Source organism: Phocoena phocoena, chromosome 15, assembly GCF_963924675.1.
Source record: "Phocoena phocoena chromosome 15, mPhoPho1.1, whole genome shotgun sequence".
NCBI classification, from domain to species: domain Eukaryota; kingdom Metazoa; phylum Chordata; class Mammalia; order Artiodactyla; family Phocoenidae; genus Phocoena; species Phocoena phocoena.
Window position 1 is genome coordinate 35,241,779 of NC_089233.1, and position 24,256 is coordinate 35,266,034.

At 45.8% G+C, this 24,256-nt stretch overlaps 1 protein-coding gene across 2 annotated transcripts in view; it reads left to right on the plus strand.

Annotated features, from left to right (window-relative positions):
* The window catches only part of CREBBP (CREB binding protein), a 130,518-nt gene that overhangs the window by 102,520 nt on the left and 3,742 nt on the right, over positions 1–24,256 (plus strand). For both annotated transcript variants that reach the window (XM_065893566.1, XM_065893565.1), the window contains 14 exons: positions 75–193; positions 1,034–1,273; positions 2,026–2,114; positions 7,566–7,646; positions 9,435–9,491; positions 12,208–12,285; positions 12,613–12,680; positions 17,335–17,485; positions 17,830–17,976; positions 18,590–18,703; positions 19,818–19,983; positions 20,314–20,481; positions 22,583–22,744; positions 22,927–23,208. In XM_065893566.1, coding sequence (XP_065749638.1) covers positions 75–193; positions 1,034–1,273; positions 2,026–2,114; positions 7,566–7,646; positions 9,435–9,491; positions 12,208–12,285; positions 12,613–12,680; positions 17,335–17,485; positions 17,830–17,976; positions 18,590–18,703; positions 19,818–19,983; positions 20,314–20,481; positions 22,583–22,744; positions 22,927–23,208 — 1,922 coding nt within the window. The remainder of the gene's footprint in view (positions 1–74; positions 194–1,033; positions 1,274–2,025; positions 2,115–7,565; positions 7,647–9,434; positions 9,492–12,207; positions 12,286–12,612; positions 12,681–17,334; positions 17,486–17,829; positions 17,977–18,589; positions 18,704–19,817; positions 19,984–20,313; positions 20,482–22,582; positions 22,745–22,926; positions 23,209–24,256) is intronic.

Genomic DNA, 24,256 nt, shown 5'->3' on the forward strand with positions numbered 1-24,256 from the left:
CCATTTGAAAAGTGACGGAGGAAGAGTCTGGGTGCCTTGTCAATAGCATCGTTTCCTGTGCTTTTTAACTGCAGTCTTTAAGCCGGAGGAGTTGCGCCAGGCTCTGATGCCAACCCTAGAAGCGCTGTATCGACAGGATCCAGAGTCCCTACCTTTTCGGCAGCCTGTAGATCCCCAGCTCCTAGGAATTCCAGTAAGTTGATATCATAAAAACATTATAACTTTACCACTGTAATTCATGAGTATCCATGATACTCATTTTATCTCTTAAAATTGGGTAAAATAAGAATTTTTTCCCTAATGTAAAAAAATATTTTCTGTCAAAACAATAATACACCTTTGTCTTACTGACTGAAATGTGTGTTTCCGCCCTGTTCCGTTAAGCCCCAGGGTCCATGGAAGGGGTGCAGTGAGATGGGGGGAGCACACCCTGGGGCGCACAGCCTCTGTAGCCTTGCTTTATATTTGGGTAAGACTTTGTATTCCGGAATGGATTTAAATAATTGGTGAACATCACTTATAAAACACATGGGCCTCTCACTTTGAAACCCTGGGTGCTCTTGCACAGGCCATGGTGACCCAACAGATTCTGTGTAGCAGTATTACTATTTTTGCTTTTGTGTTTGTGTTTGTCTTGGAATTTCATTTTGGTTGCTAGGACCAAGAATGAATCTCTAGAAAAACATATTGTCTGATAAATATGTTCACCATTTTAATTCGGTGGATCAAAATCTTATTTTTAAAATCTGACATTATAAGACATGTTTTATTAAATAAGTTTTTTAGTATTATTTTTTCTTTAACTTTGCTTTTGAAATAATTTGATCACACTTGAAAATATTAATTACAATTTTAGATAATAAAATCAGAGGAAGATCAGAAGTTGTTTTCTTTTCAAGTCCCATTTTTCACTATTAGAAATGGAAGTTATACTGGTACTTTCTTCAATTTTATTTTAAGATAAAGCTGCCAAATAAGATGGGCATTTGGAATTTGGGGGGATATGCTAGACTGAGACCGTTTTGTCTTTCAGGATTATTTTGACATTGTGAAGAATCCCATGGACCTTTCCACCATCAAGCGGAAGCTGGATACAGGGCAGTACCAGGAACCCTGGCAGTATGTGGATGACGTCTGGCTCATGTTCAACAATGCCTGGCTCTACAATCGGAAGACATCCCGGGTCTATAAGTTCTGCAGTAAGCTCGCAGAGGTCTTTGAGCAAGAAATTGACCCTGTTATGCAATCCCTTGGATATTGCTGTGGACGCAAGGTACAGTTGAAACTTTTTCTGGAAAATGAACTACCCTTGTTAATACAGCCAAAAAGGGTATTATGATGATATGATAAACTCAGTATTTTGGCCACACCTGTGTACTGAGAAGGACCCAAGAGACCAGGATTCTGGTCTCTTGTAAAACAGTTGATTGTCTGAAGCTAGAGGTGCTTATGGGGGAAGGCCTTGGATTAAGCATTCCTGGCTGCCCCAGTGTCCATTCATCTATCTGTAACAAATGTCTCTCAGACACTAGGGACTTCCCTGGTGGCGCAGCGGTTAAGAGTCCGCCTGTCAGTGCAGGGAACACAGGTTCGAGCCCTGGTGTGGGAAGATCCCACATGCTGCAGAGCAATTATGCCCGTGCACCACAACTACTGAGCCCGTGTGCCACAACTACTGAAGCCTGCGTGCCTAGAGCCCTTGCTCCATAACAAGAGAGGCCACCGCAGTGAGAAGCCCACGCACCTCAATGAAGAGTAGGCCCTGCTTGCCGCAACCAGAGAAAAAGCCCGCACGCAACAACAAAAAACCCAAGGCAGCCATAAAAAAAAAAAAAAAAAGTCTCTTAGACACTAATTCTATCCTATTGTATCCAGAAATGTCTTTAAATAGATGTGAGAATCGTTAGAAGACTATCCAGTATACTAACAAATAATTTACTAGCTAAATCTAACTCCATATTGGACAGAACATTGCATGACAGTAAATGGGATATATTTTTAGTATTTTCTCCTTTGTTTTTGCAGTATGAGTTTTCCCCACAGACTTTGTGCTGCTACGGGAAGCAGCTGTGTACAATTCCTCGTGATGCTGCCTACTACAGCTATCAGAATAGGTAAGCCTTGAGCAGTTTCTTGAATCATGGGACAAAAAGAAGGTCTTAGGACGAGGCATGCTTGTCTGATTGTAGATTTGGGTACATTTCATTATTTCTCTCCTGAAGTTTCAGTAAAAAGGGCCAAGATTTCATTGTTTCTCAGTCACTCAGATAGGCCCATGGTCTCTTAAAAGCATGCTTGTATAGTATAAAATTTTAAGCTCAAAACTGCTTGCTGCACTAGTTGGATCAGGTACATGTGTTAAGCCAAAATGTAACCATATGAGAAAGAGTCTGAAGTGGAGAGTTACTCTAACAAAGGTTGACTGCCTTTTTTAAGATAATAAAGTTGAAACATTGTATTTTACCAATCTGTGTGTAAATATTTGCCTAGCTAATTTGGCCTGTACAGTCTGATGGAAAGACTTGTGTTTGCTCTAATTCATTTAAAAATTTTAAACCGTAGACGTTTTCTTTTTAATCAGTAGCACAGTAAGAATGAGATCGGTGTTTTCATTGAGTTTAAGAATGACTCCATGAGGTGGCCTTTTTGGGGTTAGTGAGTGGTAGGTATGCTTTTTAAGTATTTTCTATTCTCTTGAAATGTGGAGATGGCTAAAGAATAGATCTCCTATCTTAAGTAGAGGAAGAATGAAAATAATTTTTGTTGTTGATTCCCTTACCTAATTACAACTTCCTGGTTTGGAGGGTTGTTTTGAAAATTAAGCTACTTTGTATCCATTGCTTTAAGTGACTGCATGTTGCCATAGCATGAGGGCGTCCTGCCTTGAAACAGGTTGTAATTCTTTGTCAAATTCAGTTACATTGCCTCCATTCTATGAATTGGCAACTAAATTCTTTATGTGGCCAAGATGAGGCTTCATGCCTGTTCTTTGTTTTTAGGTTCAAGTATTAAATGTCACCTTTAGGGTTTGATGTTTTGATTATTTTTATCTTGTTTGCTTATAGTAATTACATAGGTTCTAATACTTTGAGGAAGATAAGTTTTTATTTTTTCAAAGGTACATGCAGAGGCCTGAATAATTTGGAATGTTGCAGTTACTTTTCTTCCAATTATGTTTTTTTTTATTGTTTTAATTTTTTAAAAATAAGGAATTCCCTGGCAGTCCAGTGGTTAGGACTCAGCACTTTCACTGCGATGGCCTGGGTTCAATCCCTGGTTGGGGAACTAAAATCCTGCAAGCCATGCAGTGCAGCCAAAAAAATTAAAATTAAAAAAAATAATAAAATTAAAAAAAACATATTCAAGGTAATTAACGACTCCCATCAAAATCCTATTTTTTAAAAAAAAGAACTGTTGACCTAAAAATATCTTAAGACAAGATTTCTAAGCCATGTCCAGCTCTCTTATCCTAGTGAAGTGCTGGTTTGAGGGGAAAGATGGGTGTCCCTGGACAGGCACCTCTACTGGAAGTGCAGCCGGCACAACTGTCCTGCTAAAAATATTTTAACATTTGGAATTCATTTTCTGTCTTAGCATGCTCTTCTATTGATAAACGCATTTTAAAACTAAAAGTTTGAAATGATACTGTGGCCCAAATGGAATCTTTCCTATAGTGACAAGTGTTGTTCTGGAGGTTCTGGCCCCTCCATTTACAGTTTTAGCCCCATGATCTTTTGCACATTCTGTAACGTATCAAGCTTAACCTTCTTGTCCATGACATGGGCATAGTAACACCTTTCCTGACACCCTTAGTTGTCAGTCTCCAATGAGACAATGCTTTGGTAACTGTTAGGTGCAAAATACAGCTATGAAATTTTAAGAGAACAGGTTAAAATTAACTATACCCTGAAAAATGCCCCAACTCCTAAGTGCCCAACACAGTTTGGGTCTAGAAGGAAGAGCAGACAGCAGATTGCTTGCCATCATCTCTTAAGTTTGGGGGCCTTTTCATTGTTGCTTTTCACTGTTCCTGGGTTCTTTGGACCCTGCCTCGGCTGACTTGCATAGATTTCGGCCGTATTTCACTTGAGAGCAATTCAAGTTCGATAGAATGGATGGCATCAGTGTGCACTACTGCCTCCTCAGAGGAGGTCGTTGATGGGGTGCAAACAAAGGATTGTTTTGAAAGTTCTGAAATGTCCAATATTACTTCTATATAGGACTTAATTTTTATTGAGCAAAAGTAATATATTTTCCTTAAGAGTAGAAGCGTAAATAAAGAAGTTCTCTTTTACGCATAATACATTTTAAATGAGTGTGAGCATATACTGCTCCTCAGCTGAATCTCACAAGGTGTGCTTCCTGGAATACAGAACTGGAAGAGATACCACGTTGTGAGTCTGTGAAAGCAGTGGTCTAATTCTGCGATAGACATTTCAACTACTTACATTTTCATTCTCAACCTTGACTGTTTATGAACACCATGGTGTTCTTTTGAATAATTGTTTTGGTACTTATAGTCCTAAACTGGGCACTTAGAATAGGAAATTCTACAGACCGTTTAAACAAGTGAAACTAACAAATAAGCTAGTATATGGTTACATTTTCACTTGTTTCCACACTTTGAAATTTTGAAAGTAAGTCATGTTGGGAAAACTGTTCTATAACTTTAACAGTTTATTATTGATAGATAAGAATAGATATTATCTATTATCCAAGTTATTTTTATATACTGATATGGTACTTACAACAATCTGCATTTGAAAATTTACTCCATACATTAAATTACCCTTACAGATGAACTCTGCAGTTACATTGTGCTAACTTTAGGTACCCAGATGTACATCATCATCAGATTATGTAAAGTGTTTCTCCTTTATAATTCCATATTCATCAAACTGCTTCCTTCACGTAAGGCAGGAGGTCATCTAGGCTCTTACGGTTGAAAAGTGAATCTCTGAACCATTATGTATTTCCAGGATGAATAAAGTTTGGACTAGGTATAAGATAGGGGCAAGTCTGACATTAACATCTGTCACCCACTGATTACCAGAGTGGTTTCAGCCTACTTGACTAGATGGGTGGGCTATCATCATATCAGAAGGGAGCTAAAGGGAGGCCAGGGCCCCTCCCTTTCCCCTTACACCTGAACAGATTCGATTCTCTGACATCTCTGGCCTTGCTCTGGGACAGACACTCTGTCCCTCCCAGTTTCTGACCCTGAGGTTCTTGGGAATGGAAGTTAGTTATACACAGAGGGCGTAGGTTTCCGCAGCCACCCCAGGGGCTGCCATTCAGCCATCAGTGCTTCACTCTGGGCCAGTTTCCTCCAGTGGAAAATGATGGGTTTATGATTCTTGTTCCCCAGATGTTGCTAGGCTTGATGTCCTGCTTGCATAAAAGCTAAGAGTTTAGTTTGTCCAGGATTTTAAAACCGTTTAGACTCACATGTAATTACCGTGGCAATTTCATTTCACAGTGTGTTCCGTAGTCCTCTTTGAGCTAGCGCACAGTGGCTGAGTTTGATCATAATAAATTGGAACACTTTCATTCATTTTTTAAAAGGAAGCAATTTGGCGTTGAAGGGGTATCTTTCTTTTTGCGTATTGTTCTGATTGCTGCTTAATTGGTTTATAGTTTCTATAGTGTAATTCTTTCTTGCCAGTGATGATCATGCCCTTCTACACATGGAAATTCCTTTTACTACATGATTTCAAGCCTCCATAAAAATATTTACAAAATAGTGAATAGCCAGAATATTACTGTAGTTCATTCAGAGAAAGAGATAAGTATTTTTAAAAACAGCAGTGTTAACCTGTTTGTTCCTGGTCAGTTTTTAATCTTGGCAGACTTTGTTGATTGAATTAATTCTAAATAAACTGGTCCCAGCAAGAAACTCTTATTAATCCAGTTGCTACACACAGTGAATCTGTCATGTTCCTCATCAACAAATATGAAAAATTGAATAATCTTGAGATGTGTGCATGCTCTGAAGTTTTATACTTTTAATTCACTATGTGTGTTTAGTCAGAGAAATATAGCAGACAGAATGCTCAATGTGTTTAATTAAGATTAGAATTAGAACTTGTGGGGACCTATTTTAGTGGTAATGAAGACAAACTGGCCAGGCAGTGGCCTGAATCTCAGTTGTTTGTAGCCGTGCGCGCATGTGTGTTTGTGTGCGTGTGTGTCTGTGTCTGTGTGTAGCTGCAAGCTGCCGCATCTCCTTCTGCCCATGTGGTTCAGTGTGGCGCTCCAAGTCTCGTCACAGTGTCTTTAACACTAATCCTCTTGGCATCTTGTAGATGTAGTTTTGAGCACTAAAACCGCATTTTATTGTGCTGCCGTCGTACCTTATACTCATCCCTTTTGCTTGTGTAATTCACCTCATTCGGCTTGTTTACTTCTGCAGTATTCCTTTGTGCCCATCTTGTTTATGCAGTATCAGCCTGCGTTTTTGTTGATTTCTCATTTGTGTCCTTTCCAAACATTTAATAGTTTTTATTTTAACTGTTCTTATTTGATAGCTTGAGCCCAGGCTCTATACTATAAGAAATTGGGGTGATGGATAATTTCTCAAATGCAGATTGTGCTTTAAAGATTAAGTCTCTAAATTTGCTTAACTTGGATTGTCCCCAAGTTAGAGAAATCACTGAGTATCTCAGATTGATGAATGATTGGTTCCAATACCAAAAAGTTTAAATTGAAGCTTAGAATTGAATTTTAAGACTGTTCATGGATTTACATATATTGTATTGTTTATACAATATATCACAGTTTTTCTCTGTATAGTCTTACTGATAAATGGCTGGAAAGTCTTTGACCCCGATTGCATTTCTGTTAAATGTTTGTCTAGAATATGGATTTGGTTTCATTTCTATTGTAACCCAATTAACTGAGTGATTAACATGTGAAAAGTAACAGGAGAAAATTAAAACCAGTTCTGAGTGCTCAACATTTTCATACCTTTAAAGATCTGGCTTAATACCGGAAATAAAATCTATGAATTGCTGTCAAGCATAAATTTTCCATTTTGAAAAAAAGCTATTTCAATTTAAATTGCTTTTTTAAGGCCTTTTGTCAGACTGTTTTATTCAAAGTAAATTTTTTCCATCTCAAAACCTGTAGTTATATCTGGTTTTCTCTAAGTAATAACAAAATCCAAACTCCTAAAATTAGGCTCCTTGCAATTCTAGTATTAACAACTCCTTGAAAACATTTGCATCTTGGAGCTGGACGAACCCGTTGTTAGTGATGATGGCCTGGGATGTGTGCAATGAGACCGAATGCTAATCAATGCTTTGCCTTGGCTTTCTGCTCTGTGTTGTCTTGGTGTTTGTGTCTTACCTTTATGTCTGTGCTATTTGTTCCCTTCCCTGTTCTCTAATCCTGCCCTTCCCCACCTGCCCCTGTTCCTTTCATTGTCCTCACTGACCCATCAATCAACCAACAACGCCCCCCCTTCGTCGTGGTGATCTGCCCTGCTCTGATTGGTGGCTTCGTTGCTTGGGTGGCTGTGTGTTATGATGGACCAGTTCACCCAAGTATGGCCTTCTTGCTGACAGGTATCATTTCTGTGAGAAGTGTTTCACAGAGATCCAGGGGGAGAATGTTACCCTGGGTGACGACCCTTCACAACCCCAGACGTAAGTACCATCCTGTCATTTCTCCCGGGGGTGACTCTGAATTGTTGGTTTGTTCTCATATGTGATTAATAGGGAAGCACCACTGCCACCCACTGTGACTTTTCTATAGTGTATTTTTCATATTACTTATACCCACATTCATATTTTACAATGTAGCTGTTGTAGCTGAATCCCAGCGCCACTTGCACATTCTTCCCTCTGCTTGAGACCGTGATGCTGTAGCCCCCACTGCAGTGCAGTGGTCTCTCTTGACCATGCTCTATCTCTTCTTCTAGAACACTTGCTTTTTCCTAGTGGCTGTCAGCTTCCATTTGGGAAGATTGTAAATTTTCAGTTACACCTAAGAAACCAGGTAACCCTTGTCACAGAACTAACTGGCAGTAGCAAAAATGACTCTTGTGTGTATACCCCATCTGTAGCATTTAGTTGATCTTCCACTGAAACCTCTGTCCTTTAAGTTGCAGAGGTAACAGAACCCAGGTGGTGAGACCCCAGCGAGTACCTGTATCTCCTTCCTCTCTGGAGGTTGGACTCTTGCTCACAGCTCCAGCATGGACAGGCATGAGTTAGTTCATTCATTCCCTCACTGAGTTCACCATTTCCTCCCTGATGCTTATCCTCTGATGGAGTTACTTTTGAGTAGGCAAATGGCCAGAATGTGGTGAGAAAAAAGCAAAAGCAGGGCTTCCCTGGTGGCGCAGTGGTTGAGAGTCCGCCTGCCAATGTAGGGGACACGGGTTCGTGCCCCAGTCCGGGAAGATCCCACATGCCACGGAGCAGCTGTGCCCGTGAGCCATGGCCGCTGAGCCTGCGCGTCCGGAGCCTGTGCTCCACAGCGGGAGAGGCCACAACGGTGAGAGGCCCACGTACCACAAAAAAAAAAAGCAAAAGCAAATCCACAGATTGGATGGTCAACTCATTTACATGCTTGAGATACCTAAAAACCTGCCAGCCACCATAGCTGCCTAGGACTGCCAGCGTTTTGTGGTCTTTCTTTTCTCCCGACTCTGCCATGATTCCTGCCACTCTGGGGAGTCTACTGTGTGATTGTCCCCCCAAAGGCAAAAAGGCTTCCCACTGAAGCAGTTTCTAGCACTGTTGGACACTTACTCTGCAATTCAAGTTTACTTTATTCAATCGCACAACAAACCATACCCGCCTGTAAGATACATAAACCAAAATGACAGAAATTCTACATATTCAATTTTTCTATCCCTTGTCAATTTAATTCTTTAGTCCAATTATGTGATTAATAATTGGATTGTATAATTTTGTGAATCAAGTAATTCACATATACACTAATAAAAATACCACAAAAATGAAATACTCAGCCCTTTAAGAAGAAGTAAAATATCCCCAAGTACATGCTGACTTGTGTCAATGAAGGAATATTGTAATTAGAAGAATTGAAAATACCAGTGTTGGTCAAATTCAGCAGTCATTCACCATATAGATTTGATTGGAAATTAACAGGTTTGAATCTCAACATAATTTTGCCACTGTATTTTGACTAGCCTTAAATTAAATCTTGTAATAAGTGCTGATGATAGTTTGGAGGAAATATTCCAAGTAAGGCAGAGAAAAATAAAAGGTAGTGCTTTCTATAGAATTAAATGTTGTCTGTTCATGCCATTATTACATCTACTTGAGATTTCAACTGACCATCATTTTACTTTTTATGTGAAGAACTAGTTACAGAATAATATCCCAGAGACCCTATAGTTTATATTCAACAGATAAATTTAGTTAATTAACATTTTTCCTTTCCCCCCTCCCCAAAAATACAAGGACAATTTCAAAGGATCAGTTTGAAAAGAAGAAAAATGATACCTTAGATCCTGAACCGTGAGTATACAGCTATTTTCTTTCTGACTTTTAGGTTTTAGTTTCAGATGAGGAAAGTTCCTCCTTATTGTTGGGCTGTGGGAGAAGACACTGGAAATAAATATATTACCATGGGTGGAATTTTTTGTGTGAAGTTATTTCAGATGTGGATTCTGTTTTAACTCACACAAAAGATGTATGTCTCTTTAGCATGCTGTCCAGCTACTGAATTTTAACACCCTTTAATGTAAGATTAGATGGATGTTTTGGCTCTGTTAGAATCTCTGTAATAACTTCATCATCGTTGTCTTTAAGAAGCCATTTAATGTGAATCTTTAGAGACTAAAGGTAGGAATATTTGGTGGAGGGGTGCTAGTATCATTTAAAGGGAAATTTCAGAAAGAAAAACTCTGAGAAACCACTTTTTAAAAATAAATAATGAGAAGCCCAGTGTTGTATGTTCTTGTCACCATCTTTGGTATGGTATATTTTCAAAGGTCATTGTCAGTTAATTTCCTTTCTTCCAGTGATCAGTGAGAATACTCAGTATGTAAATTTTGCTTTGTAATAACCCCTTAAAGAGGCCTCAGAGCTCCTTCCATGTGGTGGCTCCTCCCCGGTACCCAAAGCTGAGTCCTGAAGGCACCCCAGTGTGTGGAGATGCCCATTTTGTTCTGTCACTGTGGTGAACGCCCGTCCAGGGTTGCTTGGTGAGCACAGGCTCCAGCACTGTTGGGAGTTTGGTAAATGTGGCTGTGGTGCATCCAGAGCTGAGAAACAGGTTCTCCCCTCCCTTGGCTCAACTTCCCAGCTTCCAACGGAAGACACAGACTCCACTTCCCATTGAGAGCTGACTTAGTCTCTCCTGCCAGCTGTGCCCAGGTTGCGGGGGGAGCATGTTGATTACTTAGCAAAGTGCCTGGTGCATGAGGAGGCTGCTCCCTGTCTCTTTAGTCTCTAGTGTCAGTGGATTGTTTGTCCTGACTAGCCGTCTCCCTGTTCACATTGTGTCCTCCCTGACAGTTTTCCTGTTTCCCTGTGATTTATATTCAGTTTTTTTAATTTTATTTATTTATTTTTTAAATATTTGTTTGTTTAGTCATGCTGGGTCTTAGTTGTGGCAGGTGGTCTCCTTAGTTTGTGGCTCACGGACTCCTTAGTTGCAGCAGGTGGACTCCTTAGTTGCAGCTCGTGGGCTCCTTATTTGTGGCATGCAAACTCTTAGTTGCGGCATGCGTGTGGGATCTAGTTTCCTGACCAGGGATTGAACCCAGGCCCCCTGCATTGGGAGTGCAGAGTTTTAACCACTGAGCAACCAGGGAAGTCCCCCCAAAGTCTTGTTTTATACTGGAGTATTTACAATGTTATGTTAGTTACTATACTCACTTTTCAATTTCAGAATACTTTACATTGAAGCAGTAGTTGCCAGGCAGTGGGGAAGACACAGATGGATAAAGGGGGTCTGTCCTCCAGCCGTTTGTCTTCCAGTAGGACAGACGGATCGTAGCATAGGCAGCAGGAGGCAGTAAGGTAGTCCAGAGTGGGGGACCCTGGCCCAGTGGAGAAGGTGACACTCATTTGGAAGCAGGTATTGGGGGTGGTGGGCAGAGCATTCTAGACACAAAGACATGAAAGGACATGGGATGTTCAGCAGCACTGCAGGTGAGCTCAAGTGCAGGGCATGTAGGGAGTGTGGATGGAGCCCCATAGGACAAGGGGGCAGAGGGTGCTGGATTCCCTCCTGTGTGTGCTGGGAAGGGCAGCAGCTGGGGCAGGACAGCAGAGAGTACTGAGGATGGCCGGTGAGGGTCACTGCCATTCTGCACAGTCTGCCTGTGTGTGTCCTTTTCTCCTCCGACAGAGCAGGGACAGAGAAGCTGGATTGGGCTCGATCTGTGGTGGAAGGCTTGCTCAGCAAGGGCAGTAGGATGGTCAGGGGCCGGGGACTCGAGCAGCAGTAGTGAGAGCAGGCGTCAGGTTATGGGGACCGGCATCTAGCATGATAGGAAGAGCCGGGACCCAGGACCGTTTGGAGAAATGTGGTACTTTCTAGCCCCTCAGCCTTCCACAGGGTATGAGTTGTGGTGGCTTTAAGGGCGTGGGTGAAAAAATAGGTTTTGACCTTCAAGCATGTTGGCGATTAAGTTTCCTAGGTGAGGTGACAGGGCCCAGGTGAGCTATGGCGGAAGCTGTGCAGAGGGCAGGTGGCATGGTGCATCCCAACTTCTCTAGTGTTTACTTTAAGAAAGGCCGTCATTTCCCACCCTTGTAACTGACTCAGCAGACGTTTCCTGCACCTGGGCTTAAGAACAAGGGTTTGTAACACTGACAGTATTGTTCTCTTTTATTTAAGTCCATTTAGGTATGTGCAGTCATCTAGAGCAAGCACTGGTCTTGAAAATCTGTAGTAATATCAGAAATACTGACCTGTAAAATAGGCCTTCGTCGTAACAATTTTTAGAAATAAATGTTCACTTCCGGTTGCAAAGCAGATTGGGAGAAGAGAGGAAAGAAGCATTTGTACAAAGAAAGGGAGAAAGTCAGTCTTTCCTATAGAAAATATCATACTGATGCATTTTTTAAAATACGGCTCAATTAGTCAAGAGATGCATTAATTAATGCTGCAGATTCTTGAAGTCATCAAGGGGATGAGGTGTGAGCACACCACCCAGGCTCTGTAGAAGCTCCATTATGTATGTGGCTCCGTGTGTCACAGTGCACTTTCTTTGTCTTCTAGTTTCGTTGATTGCAAGGAGTGTGGCCGGAAGATGCATCAGATTTGTGTTCTCCACTATGATATCATTTGGCCTTCAGGGTGAGTAATTTCCTGGTGATTTCCTGTGATCTCGGGAAAGGGAAAGCAGTTATGCACAGAGTAGAAGGGAGGATGCTGGCTGCTACTGCATTTCATTCATTGTTGTCAGCAAGAATCTGGCAATTAGATGGATGGCAGTTTGTTCTAAATTTAAGTCTTAAGTGTTTGCCTGCTTTGGGAATTGTAGAATCAAAGCAGTCTGCCTCTTCACTTTTGTATAATGATGCGATTTTAATTGCCAGCGAAGTATTTTAATGCTGCATTTCACTGGTTTGGCAACATATACTGTTTTATATAATCTGATCACACCCATTATTTTTTTTGCAGCTTTGTGTGTGACAACTGCTTGAAGAAAACGGGCAGAACTCGTAAAGAAAACAAATTCAGTGCTAAGAGTAAGTTGTGGAAGGGTTTTTTTATTTTTTTGTCTTACCCTTGAAGAGAATCATTTGCCTTGATCTTTATATGAAAGTCAACTTTATGATCAGTCTGTGCTTTAGATGAAAGTTTAGAAACTTTCATCTGAAACACATACAGTAAACTTTGTGAATTCTGAGAGAGAAAATCTGTCAGCAGATCCTTCTCAAGTAGCTTAGAAATAACACACACACATCCTGGGCACGCTCAGCCCTGGGCACCTGCGGGGGCGGCTGTTTGCCCATCAGTAGGTGTGGGCCATGCTGTTGTGAAGAGTGACCCTCTGGGGCCCTCTGGGAATCAGCCAACATCACCAGGACTGGCAGGAGCCTGGTCTGCACGAGGGCTGGTTGGGTGTGTCACTGCCGCATTGGGAGCGGCTGCTGGTGTCTGCGAGGAGCAAAGAGAGCACCCTGTTGCTATAGGAGTAACTTTTCATAGGTAGTCTTCACTTTTTTAGAGATGACACTTTTCAGAAGTGTACAGTGTGTCATCTTTGTCAACTCGGCTGCTGCTCTCACTTCTCTCCAGTAGGACAGGCAACTAGCACACCGCTTAGGGCTCCCCAGAAAGAGCCGGGCCACCTGAGGAGCTGGAGTAGAAGAGAGATGGGATGGAGGGAGAGGTCCGTGGGCAGGAGGGAAAGGTGGCAGACAAGGAAGAAGCCCCTCTGAAGCCTTCCAAGTCAGCGTTAATTCACGTTCAAACTGTGTCATTACCAAAATCCACAGTTATCCTATCACTTAAACTCACTCTTATAAAATCTTTTGAAATATTGATGAATTCACCAGCTATTATAATATTTCTCTTTAGATCAGGGTTTCTGATGTATACTGACATTTGGGCCAGAAACATCTTTGTTATGGGGGCTGTCTTGTGCTTAATCAGAATTCTAGCAGCAGGCTGCTGCCCACTAAATGCTGGTAACACTCCCTGCCCCACCCCCCTATGAATGGTGGCTGTCAGAAATGTCTTCATACATTACCAGGTGTCCTGGGTTGGGGGCATGCAGGTGAGAACCCCTACTTTAAAGGATCCATTCTGAGTGATGTCACTAAAGCAGTCAACTACTTAGAATCAATCTCCTGGGCCAGAGCTTTGGTGACCAAAACAGAAATTGCCAGGAGAGCTAGGCTTCAAGAGAAGAGCAGTTGCGGCCAGAAGAGAGAGGGGTAGAGGTGGGGGGGTGGGTAGGAGAACCTGAGAGCTGGCCCAGCCCCCACCCTCCCCTAGTGTCCAGAGAATGGTGGAGAGGGATATGTGGACGTTTGGCAAATGAGCTTCAAAGATGTAGAACCTTCACTTATAGAAAAGGACCTTAGAGGTGGTGTGTCTCCCCTGGGTTTTTGATTTGCATCATCTCTGCAAGTGTCTGTCGGTCACAAAAGAGAGATTGCCTCATTTGCCCTGACTTAGTGCAGTGGGCCCTCCTTGTCCACGCATGTGGGACCTGTGGGTACAGAGGGCCTTCTGTACTGCACCACTGTATGTCAGGACCTTCAGCATCCTTGGATTCTGGTGTCTGAGGGGTTCCTGGAACCAGTGCCCTGTGGGTGTGGAGGGACGACTGCGTTGAAAATATCTTCCAGCTGCTGGTCAGAGAGTGATACTAAACAACTGACTATCCACCCAAAACCACCCCCCCATTATACGCCACATGCACAACGCAGCTCGGGTGGCTAAAGGGGCGAAAAGTAACAACTGCAAATGCTTTGGAGGTCAGAGAAAGAGAGTGTTTTTACTGTGTTCAGTTATGAAAAACCTTCCTAAAAAAGATAGAGCCCAGAGGTCAGAAAGCAAAAGGCTGAAGGATTTGATCACATAAAGGGAAATATAAGGCTCCCATCATGCACCGTGGCCAAAAGTATACATGGTGGGGTACAATTTAAAATGTCCATTTTTAGACTCAGCAGTTCCACCTTGACGCATGTCTCCTACAAAGATATTTGCTCGTGTGCCTAAAGGCATGTACAGGGCTGTCCGCTGCAGCACGATGGGCTGTGGGGAGTGGAAACGGGAACCTAAACCAAAGCACGTGGCCACCCTGTGGGAAGCCCGAGGCACCATCACAGTGAGGGTGGCCTGGGCCCTCCTGTCCAGTGGGAGGGGCTGTTGCAGAAATGCCTGCCCTCAGTGCCTGAACTTGCTGGTCTGGAGGACACCTCCACATGGCACCGCAGCATGAGAACAGCCCTTCTTTCCCCAGTACTGAGTCTCTGAGCACGTGCTGGCTGCTCTCCAGGTTTTTCACTGTGCCGTCCTGTGTGTAAAGCCCATGGCTCTTCTCTCAGGGGACATAGCGGAGCACCTCTCCAGCCCTCTTCACGGCGTTCAGTTTGGTGCTTGTGACCAGACCGTCATAATTGTCTCATTTAAAAACTGTATTTTGGGCTTCCCTGGTGGCACAGTGGTTAAGGATCCACCTGCCAATGCAGGGGACACGGGATCGAGCCCTGGTCTGGGAAGATCCCACATGCCGCGGAGCAACTAAGCCCATGCTCCACAACTACTGAGCCTGCGCCCTAGAGCCTGCGAGCCACAACTACCAAAGCCTGTCCACCTAGAGCCTGTGCTCTGCAACAAGAGAAGCCACAACAGTGAGAAGCCCACACACCGCAACAAAGAGTAGCCTCTGCTCGCCACAAGTAGAGAAAGCCTGCGTGCAGCAATGAAGACCCAACTCAGCCAAAAATAAATAAATGTATTTAAAAAAATAAAATAACTATTTTCAGAGTGAAGTAAGTCAGAAAAATAAATACCGTATATTAACGCATATATGTGGAACCTAGAAAAATGGTACAGATGAACAGGTTTGCAGGGCAGAAATAGAGACACAGATGTAGAGAAAAACGTATGGACGTCCATCAAGGGGGGAAAGCGGTGGGGGGGGCGGGGATGAATTGGGAGATTGGGATTGACATATACACACTAATATGTGTAAAATAGATAACTAATAAGAACCTGCTATATAAAAAAAATAAAATTCATAAACTATTTTTAGTACAGGTAATTTGGGGGGAAAATGTAAAGACCTAATTTTGAAGGTTTACTCCTATTCATTATGTGAAAATCATAGTGTGTGTAATCATAGTTTCACAAGGGAAGGGGGAGCTCCCTTCTTAGCTGTGTCCTCTCTTTCTGGATTGGAAGCCACCTCATAAGGGGACAAAACTTGCTCAGCAGCGGCATGGGCGGGAGTACAGGGGGGCGAGAACATGAGAATTTTCTTCTGGGCTTCACAAAGAATAGATGAGATGGTCGTAAGTCCTTTGCACCTAATTCTCTTTTTCTCAGGATGGTTATCTCAGCTGTGGGAGGTTGAAATAAGGGGATCCAGAGCATAACTAAACAGCTGTGGAAAGTGTGCACGTGTATCAGAGTGTGAAACAATTCTACTTCCGCTCATTTTTATAGCTTTTAAAGTTTTTATTTTTTAATGGGGTCTTTATTTCATTGCCATTGTAATTTTTTTTAATCACTTTTATTGAGGTATAATTTATATACCAAAAAAACTCCACCATTGGTATGTTTATTGCAGAGAAACTAAATTTTAAAAGCCTAAATTTTGCAGATATTTCTTAACCTCAGTAGGGAATCTTCTAAAATCCTATCATCTGTAGTCACTGTTAACCTTTTGCAGCTTTCCTGTCTAGTCTTTTATCCCCATATGCACAGAGTTTTTCTGTACTATGACTGTATGTGTATTTATATGCTGTGTAACTCCTGGCCCGTCCCTGGGAGAGGGAGGGTACAGAGGGGCAGGGCAGAGGAGCCCACCAGCAATGGTGCTGGGCAGGTCTGCGTCCTGGAACAGTGTCCCTTGCCGCCCAGTATTGGAATGCTCACAGAGTGAGGTAGCCCTTGGCTGCCTGCTAGCTTAGCTGTCTCAGACTCTGCACCAGGACTCTCATCAGAGCTGGGCAGGAAGGGGCATTTGTGCCATCCTGTCTCTGAGGCTGTGCCAGCCCTGCCGTCCATGGAAAGCAGTGGCAGGCTCCCCATTTCTGTTAAGAGTTCTTCAAGGGGCTTCCCTGGTGGCGCAGTGGTTGAGAGTCTGCCTGCCGATGCAGGGGACACGGGTTCGTGCCCCGGTCTGGGAAGATCCCACATGCCGCGGAGCGGCTGAGCCTGCGCGTCCGGAGCCTGTGCTCCGCAACAGTGAGAGGCCCGCGTACCGCAAAAAAAAAAAAAAGAGTTCTTCAAGTTCTTCCAGCCTTGGGGCACAGCTGTGTGGGCGCAGCCAGGGCCAGATCTCTGTCTCACTAGGGGCTGGGCATGTGGGGCAGGAGGCAGGGTGGACCCAGGGCGGCTCCCTCGTGCCTGCTCCCCTGCTTCACCCCAGAGCCCATCTTCCTTCAGATTTGGGTCCACCTTTGTGTCTCTTCTGCCCCTTACAGTTAGAAAAAGATGGAAATATTGGGCATTTGACAGCAGTTTTCAGTGCGTGGAATGCCTGAGATTCCAGGGTCCACCTTTCTTTTATAAAATGCTTATTACCTCATAGGACACATTAGATCCCTTCTGTATTTGGAGAATGTTACACCTTAAAATACCAGACTACACTGAAAGAGGTGGATTCTGTGACCTCAACCCCCCCGAAGTCCTCTCATCTGCTTGTGCTGGACTTTGCAGGACTGCAGACCACACGGTTGGGAAACCACTTGGAAGACCGAGTCAACAAGTTTTTGCGGCGACAGAATCATCCTGAAGCCGGGGAGGTGTTTGTCCGCGTAGTGGCCAGCTCAGACAAGACGGTGGAAGTCAAGCCCGGGATGAAGTCACGGTTTGTGTGCAGACGGTCCAGTGGGCACCCCATGTGGTTAACCAGAGCCTAGCTTTCTGGCAAAGCTTTAGAGTTTGCATAATTTGAAAGCTTTTCATTAGTTAGCATGTAGCCACCCTTCTGTCAGTATCCCACATTCATCAGGGGAAGTGGAATTCCTTTCTGAGTGAAGCAGTGTCACAAAGAATGGGGTCAAGACTCTGAGCTGCCTGGGCCAGTGGTCAGAAGGGGCGACCTCGCCTCCAGCTTCTCTGCACTGAGCGGGTTTACGGCAGCAGGTCTCGTCTGTAAAGCATTTTGTAAATGGTAGTGATGCATGCAAACATCAGGCTCTCTTATTTCAGGTTTGTGGATTCTGGGGAAATGTCTGAATCTTTCCCGTATCGAACCAAAGCACTCTTTGCCTTTGAGGAAATTGATGGGGTGGACGTGTGCTTCTTTGGGATGCATGTCCAAGAGTATGGCTCTGATTGCCCCCCTCCAAACACAAGGTAATCCTCTAGCTCCTTTGGGGTGCGTGTCACGTGTTGTGCTAGCGACCTAGGCTCTAAACATCTTAGAGAACTACTAGTTAGTTTCGTTAGTTCGTTTTCTGCTAAGCCAGTGGGAAGTGAAGAGTTTTGATGACTGTAGAGTGCTTTGTTTTGTAAGCACACATGGGTTTTGATCTTGGTCTTGCTGTTGCCCCTGTCTTACCTGGGGCAGGTAAACCTATGGAGAAGGGGGTGGGGACTGCTGCACAGGCCAGGCTTCTCTTCACCTATGAAAATGTCACACCTCTCCTGAGAGTTATTTTATGTTCAGTCAAGAATCTGGGTGAGAAGGAATTAGAAGTGGCTTTTCCTAATTTGCCCTGATCTCTCCACGGTTCCCCATGGTGAGTGATGGCATTGCTTCTTAGTTCAGTGATGAAATTGAATTCTATTTTATTGATTGGTAGCAGAGCTTGTTGATGGCAGATTTCTTATGTCCTGTTTGTGGCCAGTGTAAATGCTATCAAAATAGAATTTATTTCTGGAGCTTTTTTTAGATGCTGGTGTTTGGTTTCAAGTTTGGGAGATAACCTGAACTTTCAATTAATTTCTTTCTCACCCTGCCCCCCAGGCGTGTGTACATATCTTACCTGGACAGTATTCATTTCTTCCGACCGAGATGCCTCCGAACAGCTGTTTACCATGAGATCCTTATTGGATATTTAGAGTACGTGAAGAAATTGGGGTGAGTTTAATTCAAATTATTCAGAACTATTAAAAACTCCATTTTTAATTTTCACTGTGTATTTTGTGAAATAACACAAGTATTTCTTAAGGTTTTTTGTGTTTCTATTTTGATGTCCTTAAATGGATTCAGGGGTCTCCAAAGCACCCTTCCAGCCAGATGCTCTGTTGGGCCACTTGGGTCTGGGGCTCCCAGCACAGCTCATGTGCTTGCTTTCCCTGCCTCCTGTGTTTTTCTCACATTCTAGTCTGTTTTTTTAAAACTTTATTGAGGCATATTTTATGTATCATACAATTCACCTACTTCAGGTGTACATTCAGTGATTTTTAGTAACTTTACCAAGTAATGCAGCTGTCATGGTAAATCAGTTTCAGAACATTCTCATCCCCCCAACCCCTGTTACGATCCCTGCACCCATTTGCTGTTCATCCCTTTTGGACCCCTGCCCCCAGTGACTACTAATCTCCTTTTTGACTCCATAAATGTGCCTTTTCTGGATGGTTCATAGAAGCGGAATCCTACCAGATGTGGTCTCTTGTGTCTGACTTCTTTTCCTGTCTCTCTTCTTACATTCTAGATCACATTTCTTTCCCAAATTTGGAAAAGAGATGTTTGATTGAAGTGTCTTGAGCAGAATGAATGAGATCTATTTTGTTTTTAACCCCTTAGAAAGAAATACTCAACTTCCTTTCCAATGTGCAGGAGAAAGTAGATAGGAAATTCAGTGCATCCACCCTGGGGACAAGCCGTCTGATACGCCTGAGGCGTTGCCGTCTTCCCAGGCTCTCTCCTGTGTCATAGGTTCCCTTGCAGCCTTAGCCCCTGCCTGACATGCACACCGAAGAGGGAGGTACCGTTGGGCCAATTTCCAGCCTGCATTTGCACTCTGTAGAGATTTGGCTTTACCCTAACCCCCTTCCCCAGCACAATGGTTTGGAACCTCTCTTAGGCCTCGCACATGTTCTGCCAGAAGCATTTTGTAATTTCTTTTTTGTTGTTTTTCTTCATAGTTATTTCTGTCCTTGCCTTGGTCCGTGTTCCTCAGCTGTTACTCCTCAAAGGCAGGGATGATTTCGCTCACTGCTTCCGTCTGAATTGTGTGTATGTCCTGCAGGTATGTAACAGGACACATCTGGGCCTGTCCCCCAAGTGAAGGAGACGACTACATCTTCCATTGCCACCCCCCAGATCAAAAAATCCCCAAGCCAAAGCGCCTGCAGGAGTGGTACAAGAAGATGCTGGACAAGGCCTTTGCCGAGCGCATCATCCATGACTATAAGGTGCCCACACCGCGGGGGCAGGGGAGGGGCTCCTCACCACTGACCCCCACATCACGTGTCTCCCTCTGTGCTCACATGTGTTAGAATTATATCTACTTATGATTATTGGAAAGCAAAAATTTTAATTTTTTAAAATCACAAACTAAGAAGCAACTTCTCTGCTGTCTGTCAAGATTTGCAGTCGGCAGTCCAAGAGAAGTGGTGGCAGATCTTGTGAAACCATGTGCCTCAGGAGTGTGCGGTCCCCTCTCCATGTCATGGCCCCAAGCCCGCTCCCCAGAGTGTTGCCCAGCCCCCCTCGTCTCACTGCTGTGCTTGTTCACTTTCCAGGACATTTTCAAACAAGCAACTGAAGACAGGCTCACCAGTGCCAAGGAACTGCCCTATTTCGAGGGTGACTTCTGGCCTAACGTGTTGGAGGAGAGCATTAAGGAGCTGGAACAGGAGGAAGAAGAGAGGAAGAAGGAGGAGAGCACCGCGGCCAGTGAGACCCCGGAGGTAAAGCCCAAGGGTCCCAGCGCATGTGCTAAAGGCTGCGCTCCAGCAGGTCAGGGAGTTAGTGTGGGCTGCTCGTTTCTCAAGACATGGCCTCCTTTGTCTGTGGTGGCGTTTTCATACATAACCTCACCGTGTTACCGCCCACCACAGGGCAGGCCTGGGCCTGGGGGCACAGCCCACACTGGGTGCTGGACGAACTGGATACACATCACCTACTAGGTGGACAGAGGGGCTTGCTCTGGCATCTCTGGGCAGGACAGCGGGGCTGAGACACAGCAAGATGAGAGAGGAAGGCACCCTGCCAGGGAGCCCAGAAGAGGTGCCAGAGATAGAGATGGAGACGGGTGTCATGATCAGGAACCAGTCAGTTCACCTTAGAAATGACTTGAGGAGGAGACTTGTTTGCCAGGCCTCATTCACTCTCCTTGTTGTAACTGCCCCCCACTCTTCACTGGGTGTTCATGCGTCTGTGCACTCACTCTGGTCACTGAGCCCCTGCCATGTGCGGGCACCATCCTGAGGGGTGCAGTGGGAACTAAAGAGGTCTCCATCCCTGCCCTCAAGGGGTGTGTGTCCTAGTGTGTGGTGCATGCTGAGATGGTGTAGAACAGACACGAGGGAAGAGGGCAGATGCAGCACCTTTGGGAGGGCCTGTCTGGGGAGGTGGCATCTGAGCAGAGACTGACTGGTGAGAGGAACCCAGAAGATCCAGGCGGAGGAGCCTCCAGCAGAAGGAGGAGGGTGTCAGAGTCCGAGTCGGGAGCGAGTGTGCTGTGTTTCACATGTTCAAGTAAGAGATGATGGTGGTTTAGTTGGATTCGTAGCTGTCGGCAGTGAGCAGCATATGATGTGTTTTGAGAGTAACAACCTCAGAACTTAGGGCGCATCTTTGTGGTGTATGAGGAAGATCCTGGATCGAGGCTGCCTGCTGAGTCTGGGGCCTTAGAATTGAGTCAGTGTTGCTGCGTCTCCCTGAAGGGGAGAAGGAAGGGAGAGCACACTTGGGGGAAGAAGTCAAGAATTGGCTGCAGATGTGTTAATCTCGAGATGCCTGTTACCACCCGTGCAGGCCTGGGGCCCCCAGGAGGGCTTGGGGCTGCATGTGGAGCCAGCATCCAGAGCCAGGGGTCTAGGGTGGAATGTATGCATGGCTGCTTCATGCCAGGCAGCATGTGCTTTAGGGTGTGTCCTTTTTGCAAGACAGCATCCCTAGCCCCTTCCAAAATGGAGAAAGCGTGGGTGAGGATGTGACAAGTACTCATGTCACAGGTGGGTCCCGAGGAGAGGTCGAGGGCTGTGGTCATCGTTCTCTGCCTGCCTTTTGCTGGACCTCTCTGGAGGCAAGACCTGTCATGCCCTGGAACATTGGGTGATTTAGGGCTGGAGATGCTGCTCCTCAGGGACTGGAGAGATGCCGGCAGGTCCCTCCCTCAAGCTGACCTGGAAGGGTGGCTGGATTTCAGTGGAAACTTGGAGTGCCTGTGGGAGAAAGACCACAGCCGATTAATGAACCCAGGTTCCTCTGCCTCTGCCGGACGGACACCCAGGCACAGGAGGTGGCCTGAGTCAGCACTGGCATCCAAGCCTCAGGGGGTGCTGGGAGGAGAGTCTGTGCTGCCGGCCGAGCTGCCACAGAGGGGCTCTGAGGGGGACACAGCCCTGGCTGTGTGCCCGTCGAGGAGGAGTGCCTGCCTCCAGCCAGTAGAAGAAAACATAGGACCAGGAGAAACGGCTTCCACCCCCTCAGTGGTTAGATCCAACTAGCATCCCAGGTGTGTTCTTCCCTCCAGCCTCCACGTGATGTGCGGCTGTTGTGGCACAGGCAGTGCTTGCTTTATGTTTGTCACCACTGTACCCATTCGGTCCTGGCCAAGTCCGGTCCCTGCTTCCATACTCATCTCCTTCCCCTTAGCGGTTTCCTCTGAAGGCAGCAGTGTTGACAGCCACTCACACGGCCTGCGCAGGCAGGTAGGGGTCTGCTCGGCGGTCTCCTGCCTCAGCCCCAGCTCCCTGGAGCCCCCGCATCAGGAACTGGTGGCCTCCCTGCTGGACATTGGAGCAGGATGCTAGGCAGGGCCGACAGCTCTGAGTCTTATTGCAGGGCAGCCAGGGCGACAGCAAGAACGCCAAGAAAAAGAACAACAAGAAAACCAACAAGAATAAAAGCAGCATCAGCCGAGCCAACAAGAAAAAGCCCAGCATGCCCAACGTGTCCAACGACTTGTCCCAGAAGCTCTATGCCACGATGGAGAAGCACAAAGAGGTGGGGGTGGGCGGGGTGGGATGGGGGCGGACCAAGTGCAGGGGGAGGAGGCCTGGCTTGGCGACACCACACTGCTTGTCACCACTGCTTGTCACCAACGCAGTTCAGCCCCGGGGACAGCAGGAGTCGGCTCGGTCCTTCTCTCTGCGGGGCTGACGCTGCTCCTCCCTGCTGTCCCCCAGGTCTTCTTTGTGATCCACCTCCACGCTGGGCCTGTCATCAACACGCTGCCCCCCATCGTCGACCCCGACCCCCTGCTCAGCTGTGACCTCATGGACGGGCGGGACGCCTTCCTCACGCTGGCCCGGGACAAGCATTGGGAGTTCTCCTCCCTGCGGCGCTCCAAGTGGTCCACGCTGTGCATGCTGGTGGAGCTGCACACCCAGGGCCAGGACCGCTTCGTCTACACCTGCAATGAGTGCAAGCACCACGTGGAGACGCGCTGGCACTGCACCGTGTGCGAGGTGAGCGCGGGGCACCTGCCCACGCAGGGCTGCCGGTAGAGTTGGTGAGGCCCACGGCGCTCTCGGGCTGTGCGTGTGTATTTCAGGGCAACTGTTAGACAGTTGGCGTTTTCTGGGGAGAAAATGACCAGATGAATGCTCATCTGTCCACTCCACTAGTCCACTGTAGGTTTTGAGATTGTGTTTTGGGGTTCACGAATGAGAGGGTTTCTCTCGATGTTGGTGGGGTTCCTGCCCTGTGCCTGTTATGGGGCTTAGTGCCAGCCATCCAGGGCAAGAAGCAGCCGGTGTCTGCTCACGAGGCAGCCTGGTCCCAACCTGGTCCCAATGGCATGTGTCTGGGGTGTGGGGGGGAGCTGGTCTTCAGGGGATGGAGGGAAGCCAGTGAGCTTCCCTGGGAGACATTTGTGCTGACCTTTTCAGGATGCGGAGATGATCACAAGGCACTTTGTTATTTTATTTGTTGTGTTTCGTTAACACCAGCTCTGTGTCGGGCACACGCATAGGCCTCTTGGTGCAGGGTGGGAGGGCAGAGAGAAGAGAGCACGGCAGTGCTTTGGTTCCATTGGGATTCTGACTGGTTCCTCTTCTGGTGCTCCCAGTCTAGGCTTGCCAAGAAGTTGGGATTTCCTGCTGTTGTCAGGCTGGGTCCCTTTGGTCAGGGGTCTTGAGCCCCTCTTCCCTTGTCCTGGTGGATCCCGTGGTCAGACCACACTGGCACCCCCTCTGCAGGGGACTCGGCCTGTCCCTGGCACAGACGGGTCACTCGCACGGGATGTCACATGCTCTGCCTCCCCCCGCAGATAGTCAGACTCCTCTCCTGCCCAGTCCTCACCTTGCTGGTGTCAACGCCTAGATAGTCCCCATAGTTGAGTGCTCCACAACAGCAGCTCTGTGCTCTCTGGGGGCAGAGGGGGCCTCTATAATGCCCTCGTCTCTCTGCCACTCTTTCCAGCTTCCTTTTGTCCTCTCTCTTACTTCCCACTGTGGGGATTTTCACGTCCTTGCTGTGAGAAGGTTAGCAGTCCTGGTCACAGGGCTCATCCTC